This window comes from Colobus angolensis, unplaced genomic scaffold, assembly GCF_000951035.1.
Source record: "Colobus angolensis palliatus isolate OR3802 unplaced genomic scaffold, Cang.pa_1.0 Scaffold412, whole genome shotgun sequence".
Classification (NCBI taxonomy): Eukaryota; Metazoa; Chordata; class Mammalia; order Primates; family Cercopithecidae; genus Colobus; species Colobus angolensis.
In genome coordinates, this window is record NW_012117511.1 from 556,509 (window position 1) to 568,284 (window position 11,776).

General features: G+C 37.6%; 1 protein-coding gene across 2 annotated transcripts in view; it reads left to right on the top strand.

Moving 5' to 3' along the window:
• Nucleotides 1-11,776, top strand: part of PDE3B (phosphodiesterase 3B, cGMP-inhibited) — a 225,642-nt gene that overhangs the window by 130,874 nt on the left and 82,992 nt on the right. Inside the window, exons 3-4 of one of the 2 annotated variants that reach the window (XM_011956257.1) lie at nucleotides 1,734-1,982; nucleotides 4,438-4,574. In XM_011956257.1, the coding sequence (XP_011811647.1) occupies nucleotides 1,734-1,982; nucleotides 4,438-4,574 (386 nt within the window). The remainder of the gene's footprint in view (nucleotides 1-1,733; nucleotides 1,983-4,437; nucleotides 4,575-11,776) is intronic. The other variant, XM_011956258.1, reaches the window with a different exon arrangement.

Sequence of the window (11,776 nt, forward strand, 5' to 3'; positions counted from 1 at the left end):
TGATGATGAGCATTTTTTCATGTGTCTGTTGGCTGTATGAATGTCTTCTTTTGAGAAGTGTCTGTTCATATCCTTCGCCCACTTTTTGTTGGGGTTTCATCAGTTTTTAAACAGTATCGAGGAAAGGTTACTTGCAAACAAAAATTGTTTTTGTATGTGTTCCATTTGAATTCTGTGGTGGCTAAATGAGACCACTACAGAATTCCAATGAGTGGTTAAAATGACAAAGTTCACAGAAAAAGGAGTATAAACGATATAAATATTATAAGGAACATTTAGAATCACAATAATCAGAGAATTCAGGTTGAAGCAGAAATTAGAGGGGTTTTTTTTGGCTATCAGATAGGTAGGGATTAATTAATTTCATAGTTGCTAATTGTAATGAGATATGGAAAAATAGGTGCTGTTACATACAATTAGAAGTGTAGATTTGATGAACATATTCTAGGGCAGTTTTAGAGGAATGGCAACATTTTAACATGTTAGTTTGCATTCAGCAATTCAGATTATGGAAAGCTGTGTTTAAGAAATCTGCTTAATTGTTCACAGTAACATATATAGACAGGTGTTTATATTAGTGGTATTTGCAAGGGAGAAAGGCTAGAAATAGTTGGGTTATGCCCTGGTATCAGAAAATGTTTTAAAATAAAAACTAATACATATTAACACTTCACAAGAAAAAAAAAATCCACAAAGAGCAGACATTATGTATCTGTGTTGGTGTAATGTTCATACCATTTCTAACTTCCAAAATGTATTGAGGATACTTTAATAAACAGTTTTATTGTGAACTCATTAATTTGAATAATAATTAATTCCAAACATACCCAAATGTAAGTTCAATGTACAACAACAACAAAAAACAAAAGTAACATTTAATTTACTGTTCTGATTGTTAGTCCACTTATTTCTATGGGTAATCAAATTGAACGTCATATATATGTTTATTCGAAGAGTAAAAATCATCTTATGTTTAAATCAGTGACATATTTCTTCTAAATTAAAAATTTTTTTTCTACCAATTTTTTAAAGCCTTGCCTGATGCTACCCTGTCTGTGAGGTTTTTGTTAATTATTCATCTTTAAGTTATCGCTCTCTTTTGAACTGATAACATTTTTTTCTGTATTTTTAGCTCATCATTTTCCGTAATATTAATAGTAATACTTTTAGTGCTCTAAATCATACATTATCCACTTCTTTATTTGCTTTACATATATTATCAGATTTCTCATATTAGCCCATAATAAGGTAGACATTACTATCCTTTTTTTACATTGAAGAAACTGAAATTTTCAGAGATTAAGTAAACTGCTCAAGGTCACACAGGTGAGATTAAAGTTTAGGTTTCAAATTCAGGTATGGTTGCTACAACACCTTGTCTCTGTGTTAGACTGCCTCTTAAGTGAGTCAGGTAAATGAAATAAGTGCTTTGTGTGTTTAAAAGAAATTTTGTTATAAAGGAAAGGAAATAATCAATGAATTAATGAAATGTTCAAATTACAGACTTTAAAGTAAATACAGATTTAGTTTTATACTTGTCATTAGGTAATTCAGTGTTAGTAATTAATACCATTCGATATAATGTGATAATCAGCTAGTGAAAAAGAAAAAAATTAAAGTTCACGGTTATTTGCTACATATATATATATAAATTTTAAGTTAGAATTATACCACTTATTATATTATTTATACCATGTACAAATGAATGAAAATTTCACTTTTTTTCTTTCTAGAATTCTGGAGGCGGAAATGGAGTTGATCTTTCAGTGCTAAATGAGGCTCGCAATATGGTTTCAGATCTTCTGATTGATTCAAGCCTTCCACCACAAGTCATTTCCTCTCTACGGAGTATCAGTAGCTTAATGGGTGCTTTCTCAGGTTCCTGTAGGCCAAAGATTAATCCTCTCACACCATTTCCTGGATTTTACCCCTGCTCTGAAATAGAGGACCCAGCTGAGAAAGGGGATAGAAAACTTAACAAGGTCAAAATACAGTAATCATCCAACCCTATTTGTCAAATTTAATGATATTTTCAAATTAACTGCTCCTTTAAATTCTATATAAAATACAATTTTCCTTTCAAGGACCAGACATAATATTGAGCTGCTTGGGATGTTAGAGGCAATTATAAGCTCAAATAATTATAGTTGAGTATTCAGTTTTTATTTTAAGTACATTGCTGTGATTAGTACTTATAATTTGAATGGTAACAACTATGTATTATTATTCTTGTTAAGAAGTAGAGAACAACAAGCAAATTTTGTTCCAGGGTGGTACAACAAACTAGTAGCCAGATCATTTTATTGCTCTATTTTATTCTTTAGAATCCAGGAATTGTTCTTGTTGAGCCAAGAAGAAATGGTCATTATAATATTCATTTTATGAATTACATAGCATTATTTTAAAATTATTTTTATATTTTTTGAACCCTGTTTTCCCCCCTTTTATACCTACTGGAGATTATGGTAGCCCAGTAGGCATTGATTTTTATATCATTAGAATAGATGATTAGTTTCTCTTTAAAATATAAATATTTCAAAATAGGATTTTCTTTAGAAAATAATAAATACTGTTCTAAATTGGTATGCATTATACTTATTCAGAGTGCTTTTACTTGTTTTATTTGACTATTAGTATCTTTACCAATAGCTAAAATCATAAAACTTTAAAACTAGAAACATTTTAGAAATTATTTTACTCAACCACTTTATTCCAGATAAGGAAACTAACCAAGAGAAGATGAAATTTATTTCAGTTAATTTTGTCAATTGTAATAATGCTTATAGAACTTAGAAATAGATAAATACAGTTTTTGTAGGAATTTTGATTATCAGTTAATTTTGTCAGTTGTCAGCATTAGGGTTTAGAAATGTGGAAAATTTTTTTTTTTTTTTTTTCATTTTTGAAATGTGGAAAAATTAAGCAAACCCAATTAGAGGAAAAGGATTTCAAAAGTACTGGTCACAATCGGATCACAGTTATGTGATACTTTTATTTTTTTAAAGTTTATACAGTAGCACCTACATTAGTCAAAACCCAATTAATTAGTACTTAGTTATATGGCTTCTTTTTCAGCAGTCTACCTTATAAGAAAGAGATTAATCACAAGCATTCAGAGGGCATAGCAATAAACCATAAATAAAATAACTCTAATGTATTCTTGAGTTAGTTTTCACTCTACCCCTCCTTTGCATTTTCTATTGATATTTGATACTCAGGATAGTAATTTTTAAAAATAGTAATTCTTAAAATTTTAAATCAGAAATCATATTGATATCAGTATTTAGTGTGTAGAAAAGTGTGCTGGTACATTTTAGGAACATTTTAAACATAATATTAATTAAACAGGATGCCTAAATGCCTCATTTCCTGAGCATTGTAGTTAATCAAGGTTATTTTGGGTTCTGGAATCTACTGATAGAGTAAGTCATATAAGAACCAGGAAATAACCTTATTCCTTTTCTTTGTGTTCCTCAAACTCCTTATTAGAATTCTGTATCAAATTTGTCTCTCCTTTTGGAAAAGCATATAAAAAGCCTGATGTTACTTCAGAAAAGGGCAATGGCATTTATTTAAAAAACAATAGGCCAAAGCGAAAAGGAACAGATAACTTAATATAACTCTCTTATACATGTTAAAAACAAAGAAAGATCATGTGCACCTAAATTACAGTCAACAAGGATATTAGCATAAAGGACTTTTTCACTGCAGGTCTAATTAGCTATTAACCTTTACAAAATCAATGTCCTTGGGAAAACTGAAATATAAGACAGATATTTATCTCTGAGATCGCTGCAGTGTCTGCTGATAGAGGAAATTCATAAAAAGCAGAAACTATTATGTAAATCTCAGTAAAACATTTATAATGGTCAAAAAGGGAATATTGTTAATTGAACATTTAGGTTAGTTGAGGATATTTTTTAAAATTAGGGCAAAATATTAATGCTAAAGGTGTTCTGTATTTAACTCAGTCATTTATTCAAACTCAGAATCCTGCAGTTTCTCCTGATTAACCACTAAGTAAATTCCATAGCACTGTACTGAAAATATAAAAAAATTAGAATATAGGGCTGATCATCCCTGATCCTAAGATTGTCCTCTGAAGTTGATTTTCAGGGTAAATCTTTCATATCCACTTTTTAAATTGCCAATTATTTCTTTCTCATGAAACAAGTAGTAAAATGTATAAAAGGAAAAGAATCTAGTTTAAATTATAGAGCTCAGACATATTTTTTAGTAGGAGGAAGAGGAATAGAATAACAAAATAGAATGTGAAATTTGGAGTAAATTGACAGATTTTCAGAATAAAATGTTTCTTTTTTCTCTGTACATGTTAAAAATATACTTTGTATTGATACTTGCATGTGCCATCACTAATATTACATATATAGCATATTAAAGAGTGACATTTTAAACCATTGTTAAATTATTCAACAGGGACTAAATAGGAATAGTTCGCCAACTCCACAGCTGAGGAGGAGCTCAGGAACTTCAGGATTGCTACCTGTTGAACAGTCTTCAAGATGGGAACGTAATAATGGCAAAAGGCCTCAACAAGAATTTGGCATTTCAAGGTAAAATCGGCAGAGCCTTTTAAGACACTTGAATCAAATGCATCTACTTTATTTCTGTCGATAATGTTTCAGTTAGTTTTGTAAGCAGAAAGGAATGGTTGAAGTATTTTAGGTATAGGACAACATGTGTAGTAATAATATGGTAAAATAGAGAAACTGATTATTAAAAAGAAGCTAATGTGTCTTGTCCTAAAACTTTGATAGGCTGGGTACAAAATGTGCTGGATCCCTGAGAACATGAGATAGTTTAGGGAAATTAGGATCAACTCAGGACTGGGTGCTGGGGAAGTTTTTAAATCGACAGAAGTGGCTAGCCACCAATCCAATGAATAGTATCCAGAGGTAGGTCTGCAGAGTTGCTGACTTCTGAAAAGAGGAGCCGTTTCCAAGGGTCATCACAGTTGTTAGATTGAAGGTAAACAGACTTTCAAATCCTGTTGCTGCTGGAGACTGAGACAACTAATATATTCTATATTCTGTTGAGGATTTACTTGGAACTGAACAATGCTAATCTTATAAATGAAAGTCATCAGTAACTTTAAGTAAATGAGGCTGGGAAAATGCAGGAGCTGAAATCTCCTGAATGTAAATATATACATTTACCCTGATAACAAAGGATTTAATAATGCAGTACTTTGTCTTTTGAAAACCAGGAAAGATACTGGTCCTTGCTTGAGTTTATCATAATTTTCTTTACTCAGCTTTCTAATTATGTTAATATAAGATTGGAATTGGCACAAATTCTGCGTTAACCACTTTCTGTTATTATTGAGCGTGTTTTATGCTTTTGAGCTGTCGTCGTTTCACATTTGAAACAGTAGATGGCAGGATTGGACCATAGATATTTGTAAAAATTGATGTTAATATTTGCATCTGAAAGAATAAGATTATAATTTTCTAGGTTCTTAGGTGGTTTATTAATTTGAATCTTGTATAATATATTCAAGCAGCTGAACTCCTTTTTTGTAAAAGAAAAATTGAATGGAGCGATGTCTAAAACAGGAATGCATTGAAGTATGAAGAGTACTGTACAGGAAAATGAGCACTGGTCCAAAATTTGCCATGACCTGAACATCATAGTCTTTTTTTTTTTTTTTTTTTGTGGTAAAGGAAGCAGGATATAGGGAAGTGAATGATGTCAGGAACAGAAAATGTGACAGTATTTCTTAACTATGGGTAGCATTATCTTGAGAATATAGTTGGGTTTTAAAAGGAATGATAAAAATATTTTATATTTTAACCTTTCATACTGATGTAACAGCAATGCATTTGCAGTTAAAGAAACATTTGATACATTGAATTAAGATCATTTTTATCCTGCTGCCTCAGATAATTGATTAAAACAGAAGCATAGTCTAGAGAAAACTAATCTTTAACTCTGAAAAGTGTTTATTATATAAAGCTAAATGTAGGTAGGTTCTATATAACGACTTAACTCTCATTAAAACAAAATTTATGCCTCACAAAATATTTAGAAATTTGGAGCATAAATTAATTGGTGGTATTATATACATCTGTTTTAAAGAGACCAGGGTAGACGTATCTTTTCTGGTTTGCAGAAGCTGGAGCCTCTTGGTAATAAATGTCTATGTGTACTTTGCACATAGGTGGGTTATGATGGGAATATATGAAACATTTATAACCACTATTCCTTTTCAGATTCAAATCTCTAGATCAGTGCTAATAGAAATTTTTGTAATGATGGAAATAGTTTATATCTGCACTGTCTAATATGGTACTCCCTAGCTACATGTGGCTGTTAATCATTTGAAATGTATCTAGTATGACTGAGGAACTGAATTTTAAATGTGATTTAATTCTTATTAATTTCATTCAGATATAAAGAGCCATATGTAACTGTTTTGTAGATACATGCGACATCCATATTAGTACAGCTGTAGATCTTTAATGTGTAGTGATGTTTTGTTCAGGAATCTTTAGACTTTAGTGGCACAAAACTAATAGATTTATGACTCTGAAATCATCTTGACTTTGTATTAGAGTACTCCAGAATCGAGATCTCATATCCTTGATTTTGAGTCTTGAGCTTTGGATTCTGATCACAGTTTGCCTGACTGATTTCAACATGATTCCAGTGTTGAACCTCTCATTTCCTGAGCCTGTACCTGAAACCAGATTTCTCTGTTACTATTGTTCTGCCCTTATTTCCCGGCACAATGCTGCCATCCTCTAGTGGAGTGGTTGCTTACAAAATTTATTTACTTAGATACTTGGTGTTATCTTTGCATCCTGTCACCTTATTCTACAGATGACAGTTGTCAGATATCTGTCTGCATTATCTTTTACTCTCTATTCCTTCTTCTCCTTTATCACTGTGCCTATACTATTTTATGCTTTCATTGCTATTTACTTGGGCTATTGAATTAGCCTCTTAATTCCAGTTTCCAGTATCCTTCTTGACTTTATTAATCTTCTACCTTACACTACAAATCTTCCTTAAATAAAACTGTGATTGCAGTTGTCCCTGGGTATCCCTGGGGAATTGGTTCCAGGCCCCTCCCCTTCCCATGGGTACAAAAATCCATGGATGCTTGAGTTCTTTATATAAAATGGTGTAGTATTTGCATATACTCTCTACACATCCTTTCATATACTTTAAATCACCTCCAGATTACTTATAATACCTAATGCAATGTAAATGCTGTGTAAAGAGTCGTTATACTCTATTTTTTATTTGTTTTTTTATTACTGTTGTTTTTCCTTGAATATTTTTGATATGGGGGTGGTTAAATCTGTGGATGTAGAAACCTCACATACAGAGAGCTGACTGTATATAGTTTTTCTAGTCATTGCATTTTTGGACTCTTTACCAGTCCTATAGAATAACGCCGAAATTCCTAGTGTAAAATGTGAAACCCAATTATTACCTCATGACAGAGCTGCAACCCTTACTTGGAAAAAGTAAATGAACTAACACAGATGAGCAGTCTTTCAAATAATGAGATAGAAAAATGATATGGAAAGCTTTCTAGGTAAAAACAATAGGCATATAACTTGTTTAAGACTCTTCCTTGATGTTTTCTGATAATTTTGTTCTTAGTTTAACTCCATTTGAAAATTAAGCTAAATTATGTTTCAAAATAATTAAAATACAAACAATGAAATATATATATAAGGTATTTGGATAAAATACTATTGCCAGGAAATGAGTTACTAGATTTGATTACACAGCAGTGGTGAAGATAAATGGTGACTCATGGGTTTAAAAGCAAGTCTCTTTAGTGTAGTAGTAGTGTTAGAACCCACGATAGAGTTCCACTCTGGGCAGGGTCGCCGCGAGAGACCACTCGACACCGAAATCACAGCGGAGAGGCACTTTATTTTTAGCGCGCTAGGGTCCCCGTGCACAAAGATGGCCAAGGGACCTCGAGTGCTTGTTACAGGCTGCTTATAAAGGCAAACACCACAAATTCAAACAAGGCGCGAAATTTAAACAAAGCTTTAGGACGCGAGATGATTGGGGCTTGTCATGGCCTGAGCAAGGCGTCTCACTCTGATTGGTTGGGGCTGGCACGCGTGGGGGGGGGGGGTTCCTGGAATTGTTTTTCTGTTTGAACTCCGGGAACATTGGGTGTTTTCCTCAATCACCCATGGCCACCTGGTGGTGTTTTTCTTAATTCATGGCCTAGGTTGTTTTTCTTAACCCATGGCCCCTAGGTTGTTTTTCTTAACCCATGGCCTAGGTTGTTTTTCTTAACCCATGGCCCATTTCATTCCCTCCTCTTTTTGTGACTCAGAGGCTCAATCTTGAGCCTCTTCTTCAGTCCTGAGTGCCTGGTATTGTTGGGTCAGGACCATAGCATGTACTATATTTAATCTATCTCTGATTAGGGTGAGCAGGCGGTTAAGTATGCACGGCCCGAAGGTCAGGATGAGCACGAGCAGGATCAGAGGACCTAGGACGGTGGAGACTAAGGTGCTAAACCAAGGGGACTGGTTATACCAACTTTTAAACCAATTTTGTTGAGATTCTCTCTCTTTTTGTCGTTTATTTAGTCTTTTTTTAAGTTTTGCCATAGAGTCTCTAACTACTCCTGTATGGTCAGCGTAAAAGCAACACTGTTCTTTTAGGGCCGCACAGAGCCCCCCTTCTTTCAGAAAAACAAGGTCTAGTCCTTGTCGGTTTTGCAGTACAACTTCAGACAGGGAAGTTAGAGACTCTTCTAGCTTTGTGATGGAGTGTTTTATGGCCCTGAGGTCTTCGTCCATAGCTACCCTGAATTGTTGCAAGTGGTAATTGCCATGCACTAATGCCGCTGTCCCCGTCCCAACCCTGGCTGCCACTCCTAACCCTAGCATGACGGCGAGGGTGAGAGAAACGGGCTCCCTCCTTGTTCTAGTGTGAGCTTTCTGCTCATACTGGAGCTCAAAGGAGTCTCCAGTGTGATAGTATACTCGGGGAACAAGCTACACTAACACACAGTAATCTGTGCTGCTGTTGAAGACTGCTGTGGACATGCAGGGGGTAAGTCCGGTGTTACAGGCCCACCAGTCTACCCCAGAGGGGACTAAATAGTGATTTGTGCTGGGTACTGTCAGGGTTACATTACAGAGATGCTGGTGACTAGTGGGCACTTGGCCTAGACAGGTTCCTGACCCAGATACTTCAGCTAGGGTGAGTTTCTTATGCTGCTCCCATGCACATCCAGTGGGATTAGTGGAATTGGTGAAATTATTAGCAGAGGCAAGGCCTTCATAATAAGGGGGGCCCACTGCTAGGCATAGCCAGCAAGAGGAGGTGGATTCTGGCCTGGTCTGATTCAAGGCAAGATAGGCGCCCGTAATGAGGTTAAAGAGTCTATTAATTAATTCCGGGGCGGGGGGCGAGCGGGTGACCTTTAGGGGCGGGGGTGTATATCCGGGGGGAGGTGGATCTTAGGGACGGAGATGTGGCAGCTGGGGTTCTCGGCTGGGGAGGCTTTACCTCCGGCTGGGGAGGCTTTACCTTTACCTCCGGTATGACCTGGTTTGGCCCCACTGCGACAGGGGTTGTGGCTGGGCTAACTGTTAGTCTAATTTGGATAGGGAGTCCAAACAGTGGCTTTTGGTATAAATATAGGCCCCATATTAATCCTGATGTCCAACGGGAATCGGACTTTGCTGCATTTTCAAATTTGATGAGGATTAAATTACAATTGGCCGAATACCGAGTTCTGGTACAGGGCCGGACATAAGACATGGTTATGTACCAGGGTTTTGTGGCCCATTTCCATTTTCCATTATTAGTGGTTACACAAGACCAACTATGGCAATATAGGGAGGTTATTTCTCCGCAGGTTTTTTTTATTTGTCCTGTCCGGAATCCGGGACAGGCGTAGAACCCGTTCCGGCTTATGGACACCCTTCTTGCCTGTTTTCTCCATTCTCCCCCTTCCATGTCATCAACCCCCGCTATTTTATTTAGGTTGAAATAGAGGTCGGGGAACCAAGTGCCTATGGGAGCAATATGCGAAGTCTCATTTAAGACTTCATGAGTTTCAAAATCAGTTACTTTCCAGGTTAATCGATATGGTTGATGGGGATTACTACAAACAACGCAGGGAAGGAGAACCAATAGTAAGCAAGGGGTTAGGTGTGAGAGAGTCTTATCTTGAGCGGGTCTTCGGAGCGGCGGAGCCTCCATGTTCCAGGCGGTGTTGGTCCGGGCGTCTCTGGAGCGGCCTTGACGTGGGATGCGTGGACCCAAGTAGCGATTCCGTCAACCTTTACGGACGTGGGTGTGGTCAGGAGAACGACGTAGGGTCCTTTCCACCGGGGCTCCAGTCCTTGAGAGCGGTGCCGTCTGACGTAGACAGAGTCTCCCACCTGGAAGGGGTGGCTGGTTTGTGGATGTCCCGGCCGGTACAGTTCTGCCAAGGGGGCCCAGATTTGGGCCTGTACTGCCTGTAGTCCTTTTAGCCGAGCCTGCAGGTCAGTCTTAGGGTTGGAGGGGGAGAATGAGTCAAGCAGGGTCGACAAAGGGGGAGGTCCTCCATAGAGGATTTTATAAGGAGTGAGCCCAAAGCGGTTAGGCGTATTCCGGGCTCTTAGGAGGGCTAGAGATAGGAGGCATCTTCAATCTTTTAGGCCAGTCTCTAAGGTCAATTTAGTGAGGGTCTCTTTTATAGTTCTATTTATTCTTTTTACCTGTCCTGAGCTCTGGGACCTATAAGCACAATGCAATTTCCAATTGATCCCCAGTATCCTGGGTAGCCCCTGACTTACCTGAGAAACGAAGGCTGGCCCGTTGTCTGACCCAATTACCTTGGGAAGTCTAAATCTAGGAAAAATTTCTTCTAGGATTTTTTTGGCTACTACGTGTGCCGTTTCTTGCCGAGTGGGGTAGGCTTCTACCCATCCTGAAAAGGTGTCTACAAACACTAGTAAGTACTTATACCCCGCATAGTGAGGTTTTACTTCGGTGAAGTCTACTTCCCAATAAGCCCCTGGGCGACTGCCACGGGCTCGTGTCCCTGCTGGCACTCGTGCAGCTCCAGCATTTACCTGGTGGCAGACCTTACAGGCAGATGTTACCTGTTCTATCAGAGTGTTGGCTCTACGGATTAGAAAGTCAGTTTTTTCAGTTAACAACCTCAGCTTTCGGCTGCTTAAATGTGTCCAGGCATGCATTTGTTGAATCATAGCCATGGCCTCTTTTAGCGGGAGGACCGTCTTCCCTTCTTTTTCCCAGTTCTTAGTGTCTTTATTTTCCGTGGCTCCCATGGCTCTCGCTTCTTTCTGGTCCTCTGAGGTGTAGGTGTACCTAATGGCTACCTGGTCGGCTTCGTCGGTTTCAGAGACTAAGGTTAGTGCCTGTGCCATGGCGGCCTGCCTGGCCGCTTGGTCTGCTTGCCTGTTTCCCACAGCGACTGGATCCTGCCCTTTTTGATGTCCGGGACAGTGGATTATGGCCACTTCCCGAGGAAGGAAGAGGGCTTTTAATAAGGCAATTATTTCGGCCTTGTTCTTGATTTCTTTTCCTTCTGATGTTAGGAGACCCCGTCTCTCATAAATACTTCTATGGGTGTGGGCCGTTGCAAAAGCATATTGGCTGTCTGTATAAATATTAGCCTTTTTCCCTTTCGACAGCTCTAGGGCCTTTGTCAATGCTATTAGTTCAGCCTTTTGTGCAGACGTGCCAGGGGGTAGTGTTTGTGCCCATATGGTGGTGTTTCCATCCACTACCGCCGCTCCCGCCCTCC